Source organism: Acinonyx jubatus, chromosome E3 (assembly GCF_027475565.1).
Source record: "Acinonyx jubatus isolate Ajub_Pintada_27869175 chromosome E3, VMU_Ajub_asm_v1.0, whole genome shotgun sequence".
In the NCBI taxonomy this organism is placed as follows: domain Eukaryota; kingdom Metazoa; phylum Chordata; class Mammalia; order Carnivora; family Felidae; genus Acinonyx; species Acinonyx jubatus.
The window spans coordinates 30,917,971-30,944,206 of record NC_069398.1 but is presented as its reverse complement, the minus strand read 5'-3'; the positions used below and the strand labels follow the sequence as shown (position 1 = coordinate 30,944,206).

The 26,236-nt window shown below is 45.3% G+C and overlaps 1 protein-coding gene across 2 annotated transcripts in view; it reads left to right on the top strand.

Annotated features, from left to right (window-relative positions):
- The first annotated feature begins 4,827 nt into the window (after nt 1-4,827).
- Nucleotides 4,828-26,236, top strand: part of LMTK2 (lemur tyrosine kinase 2) — a 79,897-nt gene continuing 58,488 nt past the window's right edge. Inside the window, exons 1-2 of one of the 2 annotated variants that reach the window (XM_027042238.2) lie at nt 4,828-5,219; nt 25,592-25,716. In XM_027042238.2, the coding sequence (XP_026898039.1) occupies nt 5,138-5,219; nt 25,592-25,716 (207 nt within the window). In that variant the 5' untranslated portion in view covers nt 4,828-5,137. Of the gene's footprint in view, nt 5,226-25,591; nt 25,717-26,236 lie in introns of both variants that reach the window. The other variant, XM_027042237.2, reaches the window with a different exon arrangement.

Here is a 26,236-nt window from a genome sequence, read left to right as displayed (position 1 = left end):
TACAAATATTTAGGTTTACTTACGGACTCTCAGTTCTATTATTTGCTCTGTATGTCTGTTCTTATGCCAACATCACATTACTTTGATTACTCGACCTTTGTAATCAGGAAGGATGAGTCCTCCAACTTTGCTGTTTTTTTCAAGATTGTTTTAACTATTCTGGGTCCCTTGAATTTCAATATGAATATTAGGATAAGCTTTTCAATTTCTGCAAAGAAGCCAGCTGGAATTGGATGGGGATTGCACTGAATCTGTAGGTCAACTGGGGAGTGTTGCCTTCTTAACAAATATTTTTTTAAAGATTTTATTTTTTATTTTGAGAGAGAGAGAGGAAGAGAGCATGAGTGGAGGAGAGGGGCAGAGGGAGAGAAAGAATCCCAAGCAGGCTCCATACTCAGCATGGAGACTGATGCAGGGCTCGATCCCACAACCCTGGGATCATGGCCTGAGCTGAAATCAAGAGTCGAACACCCAACAGGCTGTACCACCCAGGTGTCCCGCCTTCTTAACAATATTAAATCTGGGGTACCTGGGTGGTACAGTCATTTAAGCGTGCAACTCTTTAAATTTTTTTAATGCTTTTTAACATTTTTATTCACTTTTTGAGAGACAGAGAGAGACAGAGCACAAGCGGAGGAGGGGCAGAGAGAGGGAGACAGAATCCAAAGCAGGCTCCAGGCTCTGAGCTGTCAGCACAGAGCCGGATGCGGGGCTCGAACTCAGGAGCTGTGAGATCATGACCTGAGCTGAGGTCGGCCATTTAACCGACTGAGCCACCCAGGCGTCCCTAAGTGTGTGACTTTTGATTTCGAATCAGGTCATGATCTCACGGTTGGTGGGTTTGAGCCCACATTGGGCTCCATGCTGAGTGTGGAGCCTGCTTGGGATTCTGTCTCCCTCTCTCTCTGCCCCTTCCCTGTTCACGCTCTGTCTCTCTCAAAATAAAGAAACAAACATTAAAAAAAATTAAATCTTCCGATCCATGAACATGGAATATCTTCTATTTAGTCAGGTCTTCTTTAACGTCTTTCAATCAACTTTTAATTACTTAGACACGGCTTCCTTTAGTCCCTTGAACATATTTGTGACAGTTGATTTATTTCAAAATTAATTTTAATAGGTTTTTCTTGTTTTATATGTTTTGTCTGTCAAGTCCACCTTTTCAGCCTCCTCATGGGAAGTTTTTACTTATTGCTTTTTCATCTTGGGTATGGAGCATACTTTCCTGTCCCCTTCTGTGTCTTGCCATTGTTCCTTTCTCTCTTTCTTTCTTTTTAACTGGACCTTTAAAATCACGTAATATGGCGACTCTGGAAACCCGTTTTTCCTAATACCTCCCTTCCCCAGAATTTGTTTTGTTGTCGCTGTTTGTTTTTGTTTCAACAACTGCTGCTGCCACCATCTGTTTGTTTCGTGACTTTCCTGGACTGATTCTGTAGTCTGTATTTTTTGTGTGTGGCCACTGAAGTCTCTGTTCAGCTAGCTTCACGGTCAGCTAATGATTACCTGAAGATTTCCTTAGATGCCTTGAACGAATATGTCTCCTCAATTATGCTAAGAGTCTCTGTGTGTGTATTAAGCCATGACTTCAATGCTCTCCAGCTTGAAATTCCACCCCAGCCTCCACTTCCTGCTTGCACAGAGCCTCAAGATCAGCCAGGGAGAGATTCAGGCCTTCTCATGTCTTTCCTGGGCGTGTGCACAGCCTTTGCATATGCACATAACTTTCTAGATTTCCAGGAATATATCAGAGCTTTTAGAAGCCCCCAGTGATACCTCGTTCTCTAAATTTTCAAGTTTTTGATCAGCCAACAGGTATCATCGGCTCAGGAAGCTCGATGCTCAACAGTTACTATTGATTATTTTCAACAAACTGGGGAAAGGGGTGTTTGCACTAAGGGAGTCCTGAGTCATAGCAAATAAAGACCATTCTTGAGAATGGTGTCTTTCTAGGGAGCTGTCTGATGGGTCCAACACTGTCAGTTCTCTGGAGATGCAGTTTTGGGGGGACCTTCACACCTGTTCCCTCCTGCAGCTTTTAGGCTGCTCATTTTCACAGCTACTCTGGTTGTGAGGCCGCTGGTTTTTAAGGCTCCCATGGAGGTTGGGGGGCGGGTAGAGAAGAATGGGAATACAGCAAGTGAAAATGCCACAAAGCTCAAAGTTTTTACTGAGATTCGGCTGTTTTTCTTTAATAACTACTCCTTGTGTCGTTGCAAGCCTTTGGCTAATTTCTAGAGTTCTGCAGAAGTCAATTTTGACCATTTTTGTCAGTGTTCTCATTGCTTTTCATTCTGGAATGCTTCTCCTCATCACCTTTGTTTTATTTATTTATTTTGTGAGAGAGATAACGTGCGTGCATGCACCTGAGTGAGGGGCAGAGAGAGAGAGAGAGAGAGAGAGAGAGAATCCCAAGCAGGCTCTGTGCTGTCAGCACGGAGCCCAATGCAGGGCTCGATCCCCTGAACCGTGAGATCATGACCTGAGCCAAAATTGAGAGTAGGATGCTTAACCGACCGAGCCATCCAGGTGCCACTATAATTTAATTTGTAACAATGGCTGTGTCTAACAACTGGCATGCAAAATTCCTGAAGGGTTCACAATACCACTGGCAGAACCCTCATGGATGCACCCATGTGATCCAGCTCAGCCCTGCAAACACTTAGGGTATCTGCTGGATGCCAGACCCTCAGGGATGCATGCTCATTTAGTACTAAACTAACTCCGTATCTCTCAGCACCTAGCCCTCAGTCACTGCTGGCAGGACAACAATGCCAGTAGGGTTGTCCAATTGATGTCTTGGCATGGAAGAAAAACTGGAAAAGGCTGAGCACAGGTGAGAACAGCTATAGGAACACACCCCAAGATATTGCTTCTAAGCTTTAGGGATCTAATCCCAAATTGCGCCGAAGGCTGTTTTCTGATTGCCAGGTGAAACGAAACAAAGCAAACCGGTCGGTGTTCAATTGTTTTATAAGTTCTCGACCGAATCTTCAAGAGAAGCACTGGGCAGAGGTATGAGTGGTGAGGTGGGTGGTAAACGTTTCCATTAGACACCCTCTGAGGAATGTGTACCTTAACTCCTGCTCTGTGAAGTGAGAAAAAGAAGTTTTTAAAAAATTTCGGGGCTTGGGGCGCCTGGGTGGCTCAGTCGGTTAAACATCGGACTTCGGCTCAGGTCACGATCTCGCAGTTCGTGAATTCGAGCCCCACGTCTGAGCTGTCAGCACAGAGCCGGGCGCCTGGTTTGGATTCTGTGTCTCCCTCTCTCTCTGCCCCTCCTCTGCTCATGCTCTCGCTCGCTCTCTTTCAAAGAATAGATAAACATTAAAAAAATTTTTTTTAAGATTTGGGGGGCTTGCTCAAATAATAATGAAGCCCGCTTTGGGATTGTGGTCTGACATGTTGCTGTTGGGGTGCAATTTAATTAAAGATTGACAACCACAAGGTTTATGAGGCAGGGCCTCGCTTGGGCCAGCCCTGCTGCAGATAAGCATGGTGACTCCCCTCCATACAGAGCATGAGCATTCCCTGGCTTCCTCAAACTCAAAGTCTGGAGCTTCCTGAGGGAAGTAGAAAGACCACAGAGTGATTGCATCCCTTTCCCAGACAGAGATCTGTCTGCCTCCCCTTTCCCAAACAGAGATCAGCAGACAGGCAGGGACGCTTAACTCAGTATTTCACATTCCAGCTCTGTGTTTACTTAGGTGTTTATTGGCTTGCTTTAATCATTGAACAAATATTCCCTGGGGCATCGCCTGTAGGTCCAATGCTGGGCTAGCACCGCAAGAGCTGACATTTAGGATGGACATTTGAGGAGTTTGGAGAACTGGGCTCCCCTGCTGGCAGTCCACAGAGCTCCATCTGATAAGATTCAAATAAGTCCCTCTCATGCACAAACTGGTGCGAGTGCCAGAAAGGCCTGGCCTTTTCCCAACCTTCAGGTCTCTCACTACTATGTTACTTCTGCCTGTAAGGTGCTTTCTCTACCCTTTCTGCAGGACTATGGTCTCTCCTCCCCTGTTGGCTGGACCTTGTCTCTTGGTGGGAAGAGGCCGGCACCTGGGAGTGCCCAGCACCAGGACAGGGCGCCGTTCCATAGGACACAACTACTCAGGGCCAGGCCCTGTGCCAGCCCCCGGGGGGACTCCCATTGACACAGGCGCAGTGCCTGTCCTCAGGGAGCTTACAGTCACAGGAACAATAAAATATGGCAGCTGTGATAGCAGTCTGTCCAGGGCCAGGGCGAGGCACTAGGAGATGCTAGTCATTTCTCCCGAGGCTGGGAGGGGTTTTCTTAGATGACGTCATCCTTTAGGTGACTCTTGACAGATGACAGAGAGTGTGCCAGGTGGCCAAGAGAGGACAGGAAGGGCACTCTTGGTGAAGGGAACATCTTGAGCTCAGGAGCTGAGTCAGTGAGTGTGAGGGGAGAGCCATCCTATTCTTGTTGGACTGAAATAAAAGCCCAAGTATTCTTGATGGCTGCTAAGATGTATAGGTCAACCTAAGGAGAGAAGAGCCTAAAACGGCTATGCCAAGTACAAAAGGCAGAAGACAAAACAGGCCTAGTTTTGCTCGTTTTAAAATACTGAAAAAAAATCAGATGGATTCTGAATGCTTTTTATTGTCTTCTTTATACTTCCCTGTATTTTAAATTTTAAAATAATTGTCGGCCTTACCTGCTGCCCACGCACTCCTCGGTCTGCAGGGGGCGCACCGGCGGCCACCCTCCCTCTTTCAGGGTGGTGGGCGGGGCCTCTGGGGCCGGTGTGGAACGGACGATTGGCTGGCTGGGCTGTTTGTCACGGCATCCCGCCCCCACCCTACGTCACATGACGCAGCCCATCATGGCGGCAGGAGCGCGGCTGCCCTGGCCCGCGGCTCCGCAGGGCTGCTGCCGTTGCTGCTGTTGAGAGGCGGCGGCGGCGGCGGCACAGACGGGCGGGCGGGAAGGATGGTGTTTCTGTGGCCGGGGCGGCGGGTGCGGACTAGGAGCCGGGCTGAGTTTTGGCCGAAGCGACGTGTGCTCAGGAGCAGCTGGCGCGGGTGCCGCTGAGGCAGGCAGGACCGACTGACGGACGGACCGACGGAAGGAGACCCGAGAGCCGGCCCCGGGGGCCGTGCAGTGGGCGAGATGCCGGGGCCGCCGGCGTTGCTGCTACTGCCGCTGCTCCTGGCCGCCGGCAGTGCCGGGGCCGCGCCACTTCCGCAAACAGGTGCAGGTGAGCGGGCCCGCTGCGGGGACGCGGCTGCGGTAACCCAGGCTGCGGGGCCGCTGCGACGGCGGTGGCAGGGGAGGAGGCGGCGGGCCCCGTCCGGCGACGCCGAGGAATCGGAGGGCCTGCCAGGGCGGGAGGCCCGGGGAAGCAAGCGATTAGGGAGGTTTCTGCCGCAGGGGCGTGGGGTGGGGGAGCGGGCAGCCTCCCCAGGGCCGAAGCGGGGGCGAGGCGATGCGGTTGGGCCCGGGGAGGGCGGCGAGCCGGGCGGCAGCGATCGACCCCTCCCGGCGTAGGCTGCGGTACCTGCTCTGAACCTGTTGCCCGGAGGTCCTCAGCCTACATCCCTTTCTGGCAGTTCTCCTTCCCTTTCAGATGTCACCTGCCTTCTGTGCGTTTCTCACATCTTATATTAAGAACCGTTTCTTAGCCCTAATTGTACTTGAATGCAAATGACTTAATGAACTGTGCGGAGTTTCATTCGCTCCCTGCAACTTGTTCTGAAGTTGTAAATTGATTTTAGACGCTGTGCTTTTTTTTCGGATTGAATCTCAAGGAATGAAAAGGAAACAACTCTGTAAATATTTCTATTTTAGGAAGCCAGTGATTAGAGTAGCAGTCTTTGAGTAACTATTGACAGAATGGCCCAAGGGTGATTGAAGTTTCTATTTTAGCTACGTCAGTGTGTGGTTTTCTTTTCTTTTTCTTTTTTTCCTCCCCATTTTCTCAACATCCTCTTCAGTTGTGGTTTATTTTCCCAGATAAAACTTTACCCGAGGAAAGCATCCCAAGTTGAGTCATTTTTTTTTTTTACAGAAAAAAAAAAATCTGGGTTAAGATCTAGTGCTTGTCTTTGAAGTGAGAGACTGAAATTTCATAGATTCATGAAATTTTGGAATTGAAAGAGTCCTTAAAGAAAATTTAGCCTGATCTCTTTGTTTCTCAGTTGAAGATACTGAGGCCCTGGGGGGGTCAAATGACCTACCCAAGGTGACACAGCTAAATTGTAGGCGGAGCCACATCTAAAACCCATGTCTGAGATTTCCCTAGTTGTGTGATTTTTCCACTTCCCCACCTTAGGTCTTGTAAGTGTTTCGGAATACTCTTGAGGTTAAGAGTTATTTTAATACGATGTTAACTGGGTGCACGATGTGGAAGTTCCCTTCCCCAGTAAAGACAAACACATCCACTATGCAAGTTATAAATAATGTTTCCAGAGCTACACCAAGTTCTGTCATTGAGTGCCCTTTAGTTGGGTATTAACTGTTATCATTGTACCACGTAATGTATCGCGAAATTTTTGCCACTGCCTTAGATCAAATATTTGTTAGGTGAATTCTGTTTTCTGATCTGATAGACAAGAAAAGTGAGTGTTATGAGAAGTGTATGCAGCCCAGGTATGAGTCACAGAAAGTGACAAAGTTGTAAAAGACAATACAGAAGAACGTGGATGGTGATATTGAAACTGATGTGAAATTGAAAATTAGCACCAGAGTAGGATAGTGTGTAAAGAGTATTTATGTGAAAGGGATTCAAGAAGTTTCCAGATGACTTTGCACTTAAATTTTTATATATTTTGAAAAACAGACTCTATGTGGGAACCTATAGGAATGTGTCTCCTTATAAACCTCTTTTTAAAAAAAAAATTTTTTTTAACGTTTATTTATTGAGAGAGAAAGACAGAGCATAAGCGTGGAAGGGGCAAAGAGAGAGGGAGACACAGAATCCGAAGCAAGCTCCAGGCTCCGAGCTGTCAGCACAGAGCCCGATGCAGGACTCAAACCCACAAACCACCAGATCATGACCTGAGCTGAAGTCGATGCTTAACCAACTGAGCCACCCAGGTGCCCCTCCTTATAAACCTCTTAACATGATTTTTACTCCGTTCTTTCACTTTCACCTCCATTTTTATGGAGGTACAGATCAGAATATTGGAGGTTTTGGGGGGAGCATTGTAAAACAAGACAATCAGGAAAAGTCATCCACAAATAGAAATACCAAATTTTGGCATGAATAAAGCATAAAGAAATATGTGGTGACTTACAGCAGCTTTTGCAGATTTTCCCTTCGTATTCTGTTGCTCAGAAGGAATACAATTAGACATGTGGCATATGAGTGACAGGTCCCTGGGGTTAAATTCTGTGGAAGAGGTGCTCAGTCACACATAGATTTGTGGGTTTGTGTTTCCATCCAAAAGAGATTATTAATCCTGGTAATGGAGACGGATTCTTGATGAAGATGTGTGTGACCAAGAAGAATAAAGAAACCTTTGAGCTGATCCTGATAAGTGAGCTCACTGGTTAAGAGAGAGGAGCCCGTCTTGAACATGTATGTGAGCTAAAAGAGCAGTTAAATGTTGGAAGCGTTGTAACCCTCAGGCCTCTGATTCTGTGGGGACTGCGCTCCACACAGAAGTAGGGCTGGCCATTTCCAAATTCAGGATACATGCCTCACATGTAGTCTTTTGCCTCCTCGGCTTTGTTCTTTCCACTTAAATTCCGAACTGCTTGATAGTGCCTTGGAGAAAGCGTGGCTTATCAAAAATAGGTTGGAAAAAATACTTGAATGTTTTCCTTTGCCAGCCCATTTGCATGGGGGGAGAGAGATGAGGCAGTTAACTAAAATTCAGCCAAAATTCATTTCTAGGTTTCGGAAGTTGAAAAGGGTATTTACCCATTCAGTCATAATTAAGCTTTGTAAATACGTGGATTGCCTTTGCCTATCAGGCAAGAAGGCTCTTTCTTTCTTTTTTTAAATATATTTAAAAATTTTTTTTAATTATTTTTTTTTATTTTTGAGAGGCAGAGAGAGAGAGAGAGACAGAGCACAAGTGGGGGAGGGGCAGAGAGAGAGGGAGACACAGAATCTGAAGCAGGCTCCAGGGTCTGAGCTGTTCACGCAGAGCCCAACGCGGGGCCCGAACTCACGAACCGTGTGATCATGACCTGAGCCGAAGTTGGACACTCAACCGACTGAGCCACCCAGGCACCCCTCTTTCTTTCTTTTCTTTCCTTTCTTTCTTTCTTTCTTTCTTTCTTTCTTTCTTTCTTTCTTTCTTTCTTTCTTTCTTTCAGTTGGTTGATATACAGTGTTATATTAGTTTCAGGTGTACAAGAAAAGCATTTTTTGCTTGAACTTTATTTTGGGCCTGTCTTTATTGCTCTGGGAGTCGCTCCTGCCCTCTTTGGGAGCCTTTTCCTGAGAATGTGTATTTCTGCAAGGGCCCTTGCTGGCTGTGTAGACGGAGATCGTGTCCGTCCTCACTGGAAAGCTTACATAAAGGGAGAAAGTCCACTGTTTTCACACACTGTTAAACGACCAGACTAAGGTTACAGTTGAGAAATTCTTTTCTCCATTCCTAGTGACGAGGTCATTCTTGTCTTAGAAAACACTTATGTACCTTTTGTGAGATTCTCAGTCACATCATAGAAAGAGATAGTATATTTGTATGCATTCCCCTGAGTCCCCTGTTTGTTATTAATACCAGGATAGTGGTTAGACCGGGAAGCCCACTTCTGTTGTCCTGTGGCATATTAGGTCACAGAGTACAGAGGAAGCTGTTAGCAGTTTCAGATAAAGGAGCTCACGCAAGCCTGTGAAGCCAGTGGGACTCAGCTACTTATTAAACAGCAGCTAGTGAAACCGGGGCTCTCATTTTAGATTAAACAAACAGCCTTGGATCTTGAGAAAGATTCTGCAGTAAAGGAAGTGCTTTCTAAAGTGAATTCTAAGTGTGAGTTTTTGTGTTTATTTCAATGGCATCTGAGAAATAAAAATTATTTTCAACAGGCTTTTCGTGCTGATTATCTCAGGATTGATGGCTGTGAGGCTCAAGATTTCATTTAGGTTGGGAGTGTTGGTATTTGCTCTCAGTTGGTGGTATTTTTGGGGTAACTAAGTATGTTCATTTGCACAGTCATAGGAAGTCTGTCCAACAATTTTGTAGCTGATGAGCATTGAAGTTATCAAATCTCTACAGTTTTGCTGATATCAATGTGCTGACTGTTCATGCAATTGTCTTGAAATTTAGAGAGTCCTTGGGTCTGCTGTGTCAGATAACAGCTGTACATGTAATAAAAAAAGATTTGTAACATAAATGAAATGTAATGTAAGGGGTGGCCAGGGTTCTGAAGCAAACAAGTGAGTCCTCAAAAAAGTCCTTATAGATGGACGTATAAAAAGAATCCAACCTTTCAGTCCTGTTGAGAGTGTAAGTCGTGAACCAGTCACAGGAGGAGCGGGTGTTACGGACAGAACTTGGACTTTGGAGGTAGTCTGGGTGGGAGGCCTTCCTTTGCCGCTTCAATAGCATTGAGATCTTGGGCCAGTTACTTGACCTCTCCAAGCTTCTCAAAACTCAACTCAAAAAAAAATGATGAGGGGCACCTGCGTGCCTCAGTTGGTTGAGCGTCCGACTCTTGATTTTGGCTCAGGTCATGATCCCAGAGTCATGGGATTGAGCCCTGCATCAGGCTTTGCACTGAGTGTGGAGCCTGCTTGAGATTTTTTTCTCTCTCTTTCCATTTCCCTCTGCCCCTTTCCCCACCTCACGCGTGCGCGCTCTCTCTAAAATAAAATTAAGGGGTGCCTGGGTGGCTCAGTTGGTTAAGCACCTGACTCCTGATTTCGGCTCAGGTCATGGTCTCATGGTTTGTGAGATTGAGCCCTGCGTTGGGCTCTGTGCTGACAGTGCGGAGCCTGCTTGGGATTCTCTCTCTTTCTCTCTCTGTCTCTCTCCCTCTCTCTCTCTCTCCCCCCCCCCCAAATAAATAAATAAACATTTTTTAAAAATTAAAAAATAAAGGGATGATGATATTTACCTAAAGGGTTTGGGGAGGGTGAGGTCGCATCATGCTGGTGCGCCATGTCGGCCACGTTAGGTGTCTTCATTGCTTCAGATTTCCTTGTAAAATTGGTGGGTTACCGTGGCATCAGCTAATGGTGAGTGGTATGGTTCCAAGAAGGAACTCAAAGTGGTAGCTGCTTATGGCATGCCCAGAATTTACTGAATTTAAAAACCTTTGTTACTTAAAATAATTTGCTGTGTGATGGGTGAGGAAGAGATCCTTTACAGAGAAGTCTGACTTATTTAAGATGATCTGGATTAGCCCACTTTTATGTAATAAACCCGTTTTTAAATGTCAAGATAATTAAAGCTCTTGCACGTGAACAGTTTCTGGTTTTAATGTACTTAAAGGAACTGCAGGCACTGGAGGTTGAGTCGGTCCCAAACAAAATGTATACTCCCACAAAGCGTCCCTGAAGACAGCCCGTTAAGCTGGGCTGTGGTGGAACCACCACAGGGCTGAGACCTTCCCTTAGAAAATGTCATTTGGAGAGATGACTGTGACTGACTTGCTTCCTCTCTGTCTTTTAAAATCATGTATTTTTGTAGCCTTTTTTTTTTTAAGTTTATTTATTTCAAGAGAGAGAGAAGACGAAGAGAGAGAGAGAGAGAGAGAGAGAGAGAGAGAGAGAGAGAGAATCCCAAGCAGGCTCTGCACAGTCAGCATGATTCGAGGCTTGAACTCACAAACCGGGAGATCACGACCTGAGCTGAAGTCAGGTGCTTACCTGACTGAGCCATCCAGGCACCCTGTATTTTTGTAGCCTTCTAGCTGTGTTTTACTCTTCTTAAAAAAGTTTATTTTATTTTTTTAAAGTTTATTAAAGGAATCCGCACCTAACGTGGGGCTCAAGCCCATGACCCTGAGACCCAGAGCTTCACACTCCCTCAACTGAGCCAGCCAAGGTGCCCCTTAAAAGGTTTATTTATTACTCAGGGACGAGGAAGGAAAGATTAGAGGAAAAGTTGTACAAACACTCCTGATCTAAAACAGATTGCTACATCTAGGGTCTTTTTTAGATTAGATTCTCAACTTTTCTGTAAATCTTCATATGAAGACGCTGTAAGAGAAAGCTGAGGAAATATGGTAAAATCAGCGTGTCACAGCAAAATATTGGAGTGAAGTATTTTTAAATTGTTAACAAGTGACTAATTTGGAACCATGCCTCGGCATTACAGTTATTTGCCACAAAGAACAGGCCTATCAGAAAAATAACCTCAGTATTTTTTTAAAAAGGTGTTTTTCCCCCCAATGGTTAGTATAAGGCAGAGATTCCAAATTTCATTTGACTTTATTGTGATTCAAATGGGAGAAATTAGAATTGTTAACACCAAATGCGCCAGGTGTCCAAAACCACAACATGGGGAGTGCCTCACCTCTCAAGGTCTCCCTGGGCTCATCCTCATCCAGACCAGTGCTCTGCAGTCCCCCCGACTGCAAAGAGTGACTTTGTACACTTCACCCTCCTGGGGCTTGGGGCATGGTGGTGACACCTTTTGTTTTTGACAATTTGGCGGATTTTGCATTTCACTGTGTAGTATATGTTTGTGGAAAAGGCTTAAATTACCATCGATTTCAGGTGTGCTGAAACCCTGTGCTGTGGTGTGGCTAGGGTAGCCCCTGGCCTGCAGCATCTGACCCCAGTTTGGGAAGCATCGGTCAGGAAAGGTCATGCGCCTGGCGGGGCATCGGTGGTCCCTGCCTGTCCCCACGCTCTGGCTTTCATGGCACTTTAAGAGCTAAGTTAGTCTGCTTTCGTTTGCAGGTTATTCTGTGCAAATTCCTCTCTCCCAGCTCACCATATATATTCTGTCTGCGGTAGGCTGGCTCTTCCTAGCGCCTCTGTGTGCTGCCGTCTTTTTCTTTCAGTTCTTTTCACCTCTTGGCAGCCCCAGTGCCCTACCAAGACCTCGCCCAGACCCCAGAGCTTTCTTCCACCAGTGACCTCCCACTAGAAGCGTTTACTTGTGGGACGTGATGTTCCATGGGGTGCGGGACGGAAACTTTGGAGCTTCAGCCTTTAGTTTTCGTTTCATCCTTTAAAAATGTTGACTTACGTGACTTTTAAAGGTACAGAGTATATTGGTACACTAACACGTTTTATGGTTTGTGAATCAATGCCCATGAAGTGGAAGGAATGTGAAGAAACTTCACCGACGGGCTCTGTGATCGGAAAAGGTTTGGGTTGCCTGTCCCAGTCTCCCGTTTGCATTTAGCAGCTGCCACCTGTTTCTTCAAGTCCCGTCTCTTTACCAGGACTGCAAGGACTGTGTCCTGCATCCTCGGTGTTTCTAGTATCTGCATGATCACAGGCCGTGGACGCTCAAAGGTTGTGTGTGATGTTGGTGAAGACGGTGCTGGGGAACGAAGCTTGCAGACCAGTACTCCAGAGAGTGTGGGAGCCAGAAGGAGAGCATGTCAGCCTAGAGCCTCTCACGCTCCCGCAAACTTTGCTTTTCATCCGGCCACAGCCCACAGCCCGTTGCCTGGAACAAGGCCATTTATAGTGGCCTTATTTTTAATAATAAACCTTATCTTTTAGAACAATTTTATTTTTTTAGTATATTTTAAGACGTTTTTTTATTTATTTTTGAGAGAGCGCAAGTGGGGGAGGCACAGAGAGAGAGGGAGAAAGGGTCCCAGGGGGCTCTGTGCTGACAGCAGCAAGCCTGATGTGGGGCTCGAACTCCCGAGCCACGGGATCATGATCTCAGCCGAAGTTGGATGCTCAACACACTGAGCCACCCAGGCGCCCCTAGAACAATTTTAGGTTTACAGAAAAGTTGCAAAGATAGTACAAAGAGTTCCTGCATAGGCAGGGTTTTCCCTCTTGGTAACGTCTTACATCAGTGTGGTACACTTGTCACAGCTAAGGAGCCACTACTAATAATTCATTAGTATCAACTGAAGTCCATACTTTGCTCATGTTTCTGTAGCGTTTCCCTGATGTCCCTTTTCGGTTCGGGATACCACATTCCATTTAATGTCCTGTCTCCTCGGGCTTCTTTGGTATGTTCCGCTGTTTCAGTGATCTTGACAGTTCTTGAGGAGTTTGATGTTTTTCTCGTTGGTTAGACTGGGGTCAGCTGTTTTTGGGAGGAAGACCACAGAGATAAAGTGCCGTTCTAATCATGTCCTGTCAAGGGTACATGCTTTCAGCATGACCGGTCACTTCACCATCTGACTGTGATCACCTGTTGTCAACTTTCTCCACTTTGAAGTTCCTTTTTCTTCCAGTCTCCACATGAGCAGGGGAGGGGCGGGGGCGGGGGGGGGGGGAGAGAATCCCAAATAGGCTCTGCGCTGTCAGTATAGAGCCTGATGTGGGGCTCAGTCTCATGAACCTCGAGATCACAACCCGAGCCAAAATCAAGAGTTGGACGCTCAACCCGCCGAGCCAATCACTTATTTGATGGAAATCTGTTGGCTTGGGTGACTAGTGAGACTCAAGGAAGGAAGAACAATTTAAATTTTAAAAATTAATGTCAACACCCGAATTCTGAAGAGACTTCTGCTCCTGACCACAGCACATGAATATTGTTCTGAAGAAGCTTCCTGTGAAAAGTAGGTATGCGATAACCACAAAGGAATTTAAACACTGCAGGGCAGAACACAGTCACAGCTCTAAATGGCTTTTTTTTTTTTTTTTTAATTTCAGTCCCTCTCTGGAAGTCAGTATAAATAATAGCCTCTTTACATTTTATAAATATCTTGTATAAATAATGAGTAAAAACTGCGAGCTGGAAGCCTGACAGTCAGATGCCAGTGTTGTGAGCCGAGAGCCTCGTGGTGTAAACATGCCAGCCCTGGACTGCCCAGGGTTCTTCCCGCCTGAGCTCAGATTAGCAAGGAAATGAAGCGAGAGCAGGCGTAACGCAGGGACATTCCTGATTCCCCAGGTGAGACGTGCACACGGCAGTGTGAGCGCCCCGGATTCATGACCTATTCAGTAACTCACAGGGCTGTTTCTTTCCAGGATAATGTCATGTCATTAACGTCTTGCTTTCAAAAAGTTTATTTTTCTAAGCTGGCTTATTTTAGAATAGCCTGGGATTTGTAGCCTATTTCATATCTTCCCACAAGTACTTTTTTTTAAGCCCGTTGATATATTTTTGTATATTTGCTGTGGATGTATTGGCATGTACAGAATAGTCTTATGATGAGCTAAAGAAAGTACGCTGTTTAATCTCTGAAACTGCTACATTGTAATGATTGTATAATGGGTGCAGTTTGATTAAGAACATCCTAGGCTCACATACTAGTGCAGATAATTCAGGACTTGTTTTTGGCAACACGTGTATGCCTTGGATGGGAGAAAAGAATTTAGTTACAGACATCTACCATAGTGATTTTTTTTTTTTAAGTTTATTTATTTTGAGAGAGAGCAGGGTAGGGGCAGAGGGAGAGAGAGAATCCCAAGCAGGCTCCACACTCAGCCTGGAGCCCAACGTGGGGCTCGATCTCATGAACTGTGAGATAGTGACCTGAGCTGAAATCAAGAGCCGGATGCTTAACCGACTGAGCCGCCCAGGCGCCCCCGCCATAGTGATTTTTGGGAGGGAAGCTGCTGTTATCCCATAGTGAAAACACTATTATTTAATTTTTTAAAGGCTCATGGTTTTTTTTCCTTCTTGAGGCCCATGTTTAAAGTCCATCCCGAAAACGGCCTTTTCTCTTGCTTGCTCTAGTGCATGGGAGACTTGGGTTTGACATGATAACATTGCAACCTTTAATTATAGGAAGTAAATCTCTAAGGCATCTTGGACTTAGAAGGTAGAGGAGGATGAGTTGTGCAATCATTTTGCACATTTACAATTGCTACTTTAACCAGTGAGCAATTGTAAAATTTTGTAGTTTCAGCTTTTTATTGCAAAACCAGTCTTGTGGTCTATTGGTTGCCTCTCAGATAAGCCACTAAGTTTGAAGTATTTTTCATGTTGCAGTTTCTTCCCCAAATCCCCGGTAAATTCAGCCTGTGTTCCTTTCACAAGGAAAAAAAAAATGCCTCTTCTTGGTTCCACCTGGCAGTGTGCCTATATAGGATGGTTCTGTGTCAGCAGCAACGGTTACTTTCCAAGGATGCAGCCTGCCCGTCACAGCGCAGAACCCCACTTGACTCTGACTTCAGACTATTATTAAAACGCAACACCAGGACACTGATTGCTAGTGAGACACTGAAAAACAACAAACTTAACCAAAATAGTCCCCCGGGACTGCTGCATCAGAAGCCTGCTGCCTGGGTATGGTCCCGAAACCTGTAATTGAACTTCATTTTCTTTAAGAAAAGTACAGTTAACTTTAATAAAAGATCTGATTTCCAGTATTAACCATACAGGCACTTGGTAGACTCGTACAATTTTAGAATGATCAATCCTCGTACAGAGAATTTTAAAGCTGACCGGCTGCTTTACAGGTGAAGGCGCTGAGGCTCAGGGCCATTCCGTGTGGTGAGTTCAGTCCCAGCAGCCACTCAGTGGCAGACCTAATCCTGATGAGGGACCCTACCCGCCAGACCACCCTGTTCACCAAGTGCTCTGCTTTGTACCCTTGGAACACTGCTTTGTGTGGTGTGCATGCAGAGACTATTTCCGATCGTTTCTCCTCTGGATATCCATTTCTGTTCGCTGTCTGAAAATGCGGAGATGAAACTTAATAACCATAGTTGTCATATAGAAGATCCTTGAACTACTGAAGATAATTCCTTATTGAAAATTAGGAAACTCAAGTTCTGACTTGTATATAATGAGGCTCAGTATCCACATTCATGTTTAACTTTTTAAAAAACAATTTGTAAGAATAACAATTTAGTTTCCACCTATGAAATGAAGTTGTACTGTTTAATTAAAGGTGATAAAAATATTTTTGGCTTAAAAAGATTTTTGTTTTAAAAAATTTTTTTAATGTTTATTTATTTTTGAGACAGAGAATGAATGGGGAGGGTCAGAGAGAGTGGGAGACACAGAATCCAAACCAGGCTCCAGGCTCTGAGCTGTCAGAACAGACCCCGATGTGGGGCTCGAACTCATGGACCACGAGATCATGACCTGAGCCAAAGTCGGACGCTTAACCAACTGAGCCACCCGGGTGCCCCTAAGTTTATTTAAATTCATTCTCCCTCTGTCCCTCTCCCCCGCTTGTGGTCTCTAAATACATACATACATACAGAAGGAAAGAGAGAAAGTAAGAGAAAGAAAGGCACATTGCCTAAGTAAGAATACAATTCAATCATATTAGCAAGAATTTCACTGAGACCATAGGAAGCTAGAAAGTTTCTGAGACCATAGACTCTATATCAAAGTCCTATAGGAAAACTTAAAGAAAAAGGTAGACGTGTTTTTCTAGGGTGTTTAGGGTTCTCTCCCGTCCGTGGATCCTATCGTGCAGAAATTGTATTGGCTGAGTGCTGTGAATCCAGTACTGCCATTGACTACCTGTGCATTTCTACAGATTTCAGAGGGAAGGCCTATGGAAAGACACAATGTTCTTTCCCCTGGATATTAGTGGTACGCTGAAGTGACCACTTATGGGGGAAGAAGCCCTGGGAAGCTGGCCTTGAGTTTCTACTTGTGGAACCAGATGCTGCCTGTTCCTGAGCTGCCTTCCTGGACTGCAGAAAGATCCTGATTCAGTGCTGTTACAGACATCTGAGCACTGTGGATTGCTCCACGACCGAACTGTGCCATCAACTTAGTTAAGATTGTAGTTCATAAAATATCATCCCTGCCATTTTTTCCCTGGGGATAGGAGCACTGTAGTCTGACAGAGTTCTGTAAACCTGACATTGCTTTGGCCGGGCTGTTACCATGTTAGATTAGCTCTTCTGTGGTAGTCTCCGTCCTAGTTAGTGTTTTTAAAATTGGAATGGAATTGGGGCACCTGGGTGGCTCAGTCGGTTGGGCGACCGACTTCGGCTCAGGTCACGATCTTGCGGTCCGTGAGTTCGAGCCCCGCGTCGGGCTCTGTGCTGATGGCTCAGAGCCTGGAGCCTGTTTCAGATTCTGTGTCTCCCTCTCTCTCTGACCTTCCCCCCATTCATGCTCTGTCTCTCTCTGTCTCTAAAATGAATAAACATTTAAAAAAAAAATTAAAAAAAAAATTGGAATGGAATGAATCTTTGATAACCGTCTGATGGAATAGGCAAAGAGAAACAGCAGTGTCACATAAAATGATCATGTTCACAGGTATTCAGTCAGCACTCAAATTATGTAACCTTTCTGCAAGTACGAGAGAATGGTTGGGTTGGCTGACCTTGAAAATCCTCTTCGAACAAAAAGAACACTTCACTGTCTGTGATTAGGACACAGCACGATGTTTTTCTAGGCTGTTGATATTCTGGCTTCGGGGTCTTTGTGGAATTTCTGATTCATCAACTAGATCAATGCACTCTTTACTGTTCTGTGTGGTTGAGTGTATTTAGCGCTATGGTTTGTTTTCTCCTAATATTAGATTACATTAGGGAGGTTCTAGATTATTTAATGTTATTATAAATAGATGTAGTGTTATACCAGGAGGCAAGGAAAACATTTAGTGACTCAAGATTCTGTGCAAGGACACCTTTATGATAGATGGGTTTGTCATTTTGAGGCGTTAAGTAGAAATACGTGATCTGCGGTGATCGTCTGAATTTTTTCCCCCAAGTGGTATGATGATGGTTCATTTTCCTAGGGCTCCAGGATGTGAAGCTACTTGTCAGAATACTGGACAGGGTCCAATTATTGGTCCTACCCTTACAGAAAAAAGGAAAAAAAAAAAAAAAAGCCAAAACTATGTGTTTAGAAGTGGACTTTGTGTCAGGACCAGTTTGGAAGATGGCTGGTCCTTAGCTTCCCTGAGTTGTACTGAGCTCCCTTTGTCTAGTCAGCCCAGTGGCCAGCGGTTTTCATTGTTAAGTAGCCGCTAAAATCTCTCGTGAATTTCCAGAGGCCAGAGGGTAGAGAAAAGAGAAAACAGCACAGTGACATACACATGTGGCGCTTGCTTCCCCGGTCCTGGGACCCAGGGAGGAAGGCAGCATGTGCTGCCCAAGATGGGTCCCCTGCCAGTGGGGATGCTGTTCCTAAATTAGTAAACGTACAGCGTTATGGGCCACATTGAGTCCTGGTTCAAACCCAGCCCACCTCCAGTCCCTCGGAAGGTGATGGTGTTTGGAGGTCAAGTCTTTAAAGAAGTGAATAGGTTAAAACGAGGCCATTAGCTCCTTAGTTGCTAATCCAGGACAACTGGTGTCCTCATAAGAGGAGGAAATTTGAACACAGGCAGAGGTACCAAGGGTGCACAAACAGAAAGACCACGTGAAGGCACAGAGAAGGCAGCTGTCATCTGCAGGCCAAGGAGAAAGGCCTCAAAAGAGACCAACCCTGCCACATCTTGATCTTGGACTTGCAGCCTCCAGAACCGTGAGACCGTGGATTTCTGTTGTTTAAATCGCCGGGGGTGCGGTGGCTTGTAATGGTGGCCTGGGCACATGAATACACAGTGTTGAGACTAAAGCAAATTTTTTTTAAAATTTTTAAAAAATGTTTTTATTTATTTTTGAAGGAGAGAGAGAGAGAGAGAGAGAGAGAGAGAGAGAGCATGAGCGGGGGAGGGGCAGAGAGAAAGGGAGACACAGAATCCAAAGCAGTCTCCAGGCTCCGAGCTGTCAGCACAGAGCCCAACGCGAGGCTCAAACTCACGGACTGTGAGATCGTGACCTGAGCCGAAGACGGACGCTCAACCGACTGAGCCACCCAGGCGCCCCAAAAGCAAATTTAGTGTCCTATCTTAGAAGGCATCTGTCAGGATTCCTTTTTTTTTTTTTTCTTTTCCTCCTTCTCTCACCAGTTTGGGAGTGGAGCCCTGCTCATGCGCTGGGCTCTCCACCCCCCCACCCCCCCACCGCCAGGCCAGCACCTCCCCAGGGGCTCCTGTGGAGGGAGGAGAGGGCACCTTTCAATTCCTGTCTTGCTGGCAGAGTGACTCTGCTCGGACAGCTTCCAGCAAAATGAACTGTGTGGAGGGCACAGGTGTGAATAAATACTCGTTATCACAGGAGAATGTAAGTAGGGGGAAATCCACTTTTTGAGAAAACTTACTCCTTAAAGAAAATAGTTATACTCCTAAACATGAGTTGCAAAACGGGTAAATAAAGCATGTGGGACTTCTCTGTGACCTGGGCAGTAAGTGGTAAACTATTAATAGTGGGAAGGGTCAGAACCACCCCAACATGGTGTCGGTGTCAGTTGGAGTGTGACTAGTAATGGGAGGAAAATCTTTGCCAGATAAGAGCATAAAATTGTCGAAGGAATGCTGCTTTCATAATCTTCCTGGTTTGACCCTGAAAGCATGTTTCTTCTGGTAACCAGTAGACGAATTGTGGATTTCTCTCTCCGTCTTCCCTCCTTTTCTCCGGCCCCTCAGTTGCCATCTTTCTGACTCCCACCCCCTCCCCCTTCTGACTGAGTGCCAGGCTCTCTGTCCTGGGCCCTGGAGTCCTTGCTGGAGTGTCCAGTCCTGGTCACTGACCCCGTTTAGCTTGCGGTCTCGCGGGGAGGACGTTTGGGCATTTAAAATACACAGTGTGATAAACCCTGCGGTGGACCGAACAGCGTGCTGGGGGCTCCAGAGGCGGGCGGTTTCCAAGTTGAGATCTGAGTGGTGACGATGAACCAGTGGAGGGAGGCTGTCCGTGCTGTCAGTGCGGGAGCTTCCTGGTCCGGGAGAATGTGAATTTGCAGACTCCAAAGGGGCAGAGGGCCTGCCTGGAAGGACTGGGAGAGGCTCATGGCAGATGAAACAAGGTGCAGGGAGGGAGTTAGAGGTGATGAGAGCCCAGTGTGGAGGGCAGGTGGTTGCCGACCATGAGTGGTATTGGGGCCTGTTAAGGAGTTTGGACGGCAGGCTAAAGAAAACTGGGAAAACCCAGTACAAAATTCAAGAATGTAAAGGGATATAAGGGCGCCTCCTCGTCCCCCAGCCACCCGGTTTCCTTCCCTGTTGGTGACCACTGTTCCCCAGGGGTAGCATTGTGTACACGCTGTTCTGAGCTGTTGGTTTTTGTTTTTTTCTTGTTTTCATTCAAACGTGCATCATAGAATTGGTTTTGAATTGTATTCCCCCCTCCCCACCCCGACTCAAATTCATATGTTGACATCCTAACCCCCGTTACCTCAGTGTGACCCTATTTGGGGATCGGGCTTTTACAGAGGTAATCGAGTTAAAATTAGGTTATTAGGCCCTAATCCCACATGACCGCGTCTTTATAAAGAAGGGAAATTTGGACACGGGGACGGATCCAGAGGGAAGACCATGGGAGGAGATGCAGGGGGAAGACGGCCGTCTCCCAGAAGGCAGGAGAGTGGCCGGAGCGCATCCTTCCACACAGCCCACAGGAGGGACCAGACCTGCTGGCACCTTGATGTTGCACTTGTAGCCTCCAGGATTGGTGAAGCCCCCTAGTTTGTGATACTTTGTTACAGCAGCTCTAGCAAGCTGATACACAGGAGTACAGATTGCAAGCTGTTGTATCTAGTTCGCCCCTCTGCGTAAACTTCATATTTTAGTGGATGTGAAGAAATTGCTTAATAAATGGAAGACTTCAGACATACAGATCTGTGCAAGACTAGACAGACATTGCCATACTGACTTCCCCAGGGCTTTCACTCAGGCTCCTGGCTGTCTTTTCCATGCTACCCCCATCGCTTTCACTCCCCTCGTACTGTTCCTGTTTGGAAGCAAGTTCCGGACATCTTTAACTAGGTCACTATCTGTAAAAGGTAAGGACTCCTTTTAAAAACATAATCACATTATTATTATCACTCCTAGGAGAAATGAGTCATACTTCCTTAATATGGTCAATTACCAGTGTTCACATTTCCAGTTGTCTCAAGTGTCATGATTTTTTTGAGTGTGAATCATGATTCAGATGTCACCCATACAGTGCAGTTGGTTGCTACGTCTTTTCAAATCTCTTTCGGTCTCTTCACCGTCTCTCTCAACACAGTTCTTTCTCTTTAGTGTTTCTTGTACCCTTGCTTCGCTGATTAAATTCGGGTGGTGGTATTGTGTGTATGTTCCATGATTCTCTTTATTTCCTATAAATTGGTATTTAGGTCTAGAGGGTTGGTCGGATATAGGCTGGTATTTTCCCATCAGAAGGCGCATAATATCTGGTTGTTGTCTCTCTTTGCATTTAGCTATTGGTCTAAAATGTCACATTCATGAAATATTCTTTTTTTTTTTTTCTTTAACAACTATTTAAAAATGTAAACACCATTCTTACATAGCCTCAGAATGGGGAGTGGTGGCCAAAGGAACCAGTCCTGGGATTAGAGGGTTTGAATTTACCTCTGGATAAGCAAACTAGTAAATAACGAGGAAATTTCTCTGTAAAAGTGTGTCAGCTAGTGCCTGAAGAAGGAATAACAAAATTAAAATATCAGCATTTTCAGTCCCTAATGGATTTGCACGTATCATCACTTGTTTTTATCTGTGGACCTTAAACATTTTTTTTATTTAATCCAAAAATGGAGTCACAAGTAACTCTTCCATTAATTACATGTGTGTTCAAGTTCTGATCGAGGTTCTGGGCAGGGATTTATAATAGTTGAATTAATAATCAGGTAATCCTCCTGACTTACCTCGTAGTCATTGCCGAGAAATTGCATTCTCCAAATTACCTGTCTATAAAACAGATAATGTGTACGTACTTCTTAGAGTTTCTCAGGTTTTCTGCTTTATTAGATCAAGGACCAGATATCTATTAAAATGGTCTAAACACTGTACAAGGATAACTCACAGAACGTGCTTTAGAGATGCCAATTATTTTTTTAATCAGTGTCTTGGGGAAGCATACTACTCCAAACCTCTAATTATCCTTGTTCTCGGTTTGTGATTGGGAAAGCAGCCTAAAAGTGGGGAGACACTCCTGTGGTTATCGATTTGCTGTAGTAGGATATCGGTTTGCTTTATGCATTTCTGAACGCTGCAGGCCTGGACTATTGAAGGAAAGCCATCTTTCTTCGTAGTTTCCTAATACAGCAGTTGCAATCAGGAACCTTCCGGGGCTCAGTTTGTAGTTTGAACCGCTGGGGCTCGGGGATTTTAGTCGTAGTTCCCCACAACCAGAATTTACTTCCTCTCTGTGGTTTGTGCAAACCCACCTCACCTTCCAGCCTGTCACAGGTTGGTTTGATTTCTTCATTTTATGGAAGTGTTTCCTTCGTTGGTATGTAGAGGTTTTTTTTGTTTTGTTTTGTTTTTTGTTTTTTGTTTTTTTTTTTTTTAGCACAATTCTTTGGACTAATTAAAAATTCAATAAATAAAGTACTTTTTAAAAGTGGTACAGCTGCAAACATTTCCTCTTGAGCAGTAATTTGTAGAGGCCTTTCCGTGGCTCTGGTGGACACTGCGGTTGAATAGACCTCACGTAAATGGAAGTAATCTGAGTACTGGGGAGCAGACACCCCTGCAGTGTCTTAGCAGAAATAAGTATGTTATCATTATTGAGGTAGGGCAAAACTCGTAACTAGCTATTTTTAGCAGGAGTCTGGCTTTTCATGCCTACCTGGTGACTCACAGAAGACAGTTTTGTGAATCAGATAATTGAGCTGGCCTTCAGGCAGTTCTGATCACATTGTACAATAAATAGATGGTATGTGATCATAAAAAATTGTGGGTGAAAAAAGAGGAAAAAACTAATATCCACTTGGGGAGTTTGGAGGAGAGTTCCAGAAGTATGAACTTTTAATCAGCAACGATGGACTTTGGTTCACAGTACTTAGGTTAGGCTGTTTTCAAGAATTAAAAGTCAGCCTCCTTGAGGCAAAACAATGTGGTAGCCAGGGAAGCAAGGGGGACTTATTCTCAGCACCCCTGAACCCAGAGTCTGGCCCTGCCGCTTTCCCACTGAGTGTTTTGGCCTTGTCATTGTCCTCGTGTACGATGTGGAGCTGATGGAATTCCCTCAGAGATGTTGTGACGATTGAGTGGAATTGTGTTCTATGTCATCGAATCTCAGATAACGTTGGGTTATGACACACCCTTATTTTTATGCCATTAAGAAACAAGAAATGCCAGTGTAAACCAGCTTGCTTTCCTGTGCAAGATGCCCCATGTTAAGATGTGGTTGGACAAAAACTGCATCTTAAAAAAAAAATCAATAAGATGCAGTGTATATGAAAGTGCTTTGCTGTATAAGCCTCAGGAGTCCTATTTAATCGTTATTATATGAGTCAGGGGAGTGCAACAAGGTTGTAAGAATAAATACCAGTGGGAAGCCGAGGCCCGGCGGGATGAGAGAGCAGGTAGCTGCCAGGAGACAGAGAGAGGAAGTCCCCTCCCTCCTTCCAGGTCGCCGTTCACAGAGAGCTGGCTCTCGGGGTCCGCCCCGCACTTAGCTGTCCACACGCGCACAGGTGTCTGCTTAGGGAGTTCTTGCCCTTCGTGACACTGGACTTCGAGAGGAATCTCCACTTCACTTTCCGTGTCTGAAGTGTGGATTTTCCTCTTTTAGATTTTTATTGGTTTAGAACTTGCAGATCCTTAGCAACCTTTGGTTAACTGTGATTTTTAAGTGCAGACTTGAGCAAGGCTTCAGCCAGCCTGAGCCCCACGTGGAACAATGTGGGTTTCAGCCTTGTCCCTTCACAGAGGGACCTCTTGTTACTGGCAAGGCATTGGGTTCTGTTTGCAGTTGATTTCAGACTCCTCTGCTCTTCGCCGAGGTCATTTTTATATTCAAGAACCCCTTTTGCTCACATAGGAGTTTGGGTTAGTTTTTGTTTTCTTCAGGTGCTCCAGGTTCACTTCAGGAAAATGGTGACATTGTTCCTTAACTTGTGTCCCTGCTTTCCCCTCGGTGCACTGGGACATTGAACTTACGTGTTGTATGTCAGTTATAGCTCCAAAAAGTGGGCGGAGTGGGGGTAGTTTATTTCTTATTCAAACACCACTGGGCAAAAGAAGAGCTTCAGAATAGCTCTGGTTGAATAGGATGTTTTCCAGATAATTCTTGGCTGAAAGTAAAGTTGCATTTTGTTTTGTTTTGAAAAACACTCCTTTAAAGATGTAAAAGTCATTCTACGCTGGAGTTCCCCCCACCCCCATGCAAAAAACAGGCCCCAGGCTGTAGTTTGCAGACCTCTGCTCTAGTAGAAAGCTCTTATTATGACCAAGGCTCCTTGGAGAAGTGGCTGATTCTAAAGCTGGAGAGTAGGGAAAATAGAAGAAAAGCCTGGAGCTTTCCATGAGGAGGTGTTGGAGAAAAGATGGGGCATGTCCAAAAGACCCAGTAGTCAACTTGAAAAAGCTGCCAGGGGCCAAAGCTGCAGTGTTTCAAGCTATGAAATAATGTTAATGATGGATTATAACCCAAAGAATAGAAAATAAATATCTGTGAGTCCGTAACTAAATAAAGGACCAGACAAATAATTAAGGGAGAAGAGACAGATCTTCCTTATGGAAGAATCCCACGTAGTAAATGTAGAAGGAATGAGGGCCATAGACGATCACCCATTAGAACATTGTAATGGTGATTGCTGCAGGTTAAGATGCAATGGCAAATGTGAAAATGAGTGTGTAAAACTTCAGGGAGACACGATGTTTGCACAGCCTCAAAGTGTCTCCCAAATGTTAATTACCTTGGTAGTGGTGACATATGTCTGTAGGTTCTATAGTGTTCCTCCCTTCAAGGAGCACAGCTTAAATCCTCTTCTCTGTGAGTGTGCCGTGGACTTTGTGACCCACTTTTAAGGAATATGTAAAGGGGGAAAGTGGTAACTTCTCACTGGTGACACCTGGCAGAAGCCACCTGGACCAAGTGGCTTGATGAGGGTTCATGTCACTGGGAGCAAGTTGTGCCGGTGCTGTGTGCTCGTGACGTGATGTGACGAGAAGGGCGGTTTGCCCTGTGATATTCTAGATTCTTCCCACGTATCCGTGACCTCAGTCTAGTCAGTCAGGCAGAAGGGATCAGGCCACCCGGACTGAGGAACGTTGTACAAAATGCTGACCGACGCTCTTCCCTGGTGTCCAGGCTATGACACCCGGGGGAAGACTGAGGAACCACGGAGGGGGTGAGATGAGTAAGCACAGCCCTGGGAGCCTGGGCTGGAGCCTGGAAAAAAAGAGGAAACGGCAGAAGCTGTGAAACCCGGATGAAGCTGAAAGTTCAGTTAGTAGTATGGCCCCAGGTTACCGGCTTCGCTTTGGTGACTGCTGTGGGGCACAAGGTGTTGATGTCCGAGGAAGCTGGGTGAAGGGTGTGTGGTGGGGCTCAGAGGGTCTCTGCAGCTCTTCCGTAAATCTAAGATTATTTCCATATTCAGTTTTTTTTTTTTTTAAACCCTGACTCCTTATCCTGGATTGATCATCCCCCTTATCTTGAGCATCTAGGCATTATTTTATTAACTTTTGGTCCCATTTATATTGGGTGGAAAATATGTAAAGTAAAGTTGATTTGCAAAGTAAAGTTGCAAAGTAAAGTTTGCAAAGTAAAGTTGATCTTGGAATGTCCGTCTTGTTAATATTAGTTATTTCTCTTTCCAGGGGAGGCACCTGCTGCAGAAGTTTCCTCCTCTTTTGTGATCCTGTCTGTGTGCAGTTTAATGATATTAATAGTGTTAATTGCAAACTGTGTATCCTGCTGTAAGGACCCGGAAATAGACTTCAAGGTGAGCACAGATGGTGGGGACATTTAAAAATCATCTGCTGATACCTTGATCATTGGAGTCCCTTGGGAGCAGGGGCTGGCCAATTTTTTCTGTAAGGGCTGTATAGTAAATATATCCTGCCATTGTAAATAGTAAATACTGTGGACCATACAGCCTCTATCAAGGCTCCTCAGCTCTCAGCTCTGCCATTGTAGCGCTACAGTGATACAGATATGAAAGGTGAAACCAAACGGTTGTGGCTGTGTGCCAGTAAAACTTTATTTACAAAAATAAGTGGTTTGGATTTGGTCCAGCAGCTGTAGTTTGCTGACCCTGCTTTAGAGCATCATTGACAATAACCACTTGCCTGTTTAATTTTCGCTAGGTGAGGAATAAAGTATGATTGAATTCACTAGCTATAAAGCCTATAAGGAAGAGCAGGCTGATTTTTTTTCCCCCCTGAACTTTAGCATGCTGGTGAGTTTGTGGTGGTTAAGATTATTGAGGCCAAAGGACGCCCCAGTGTGTTTTGTGTATGAGA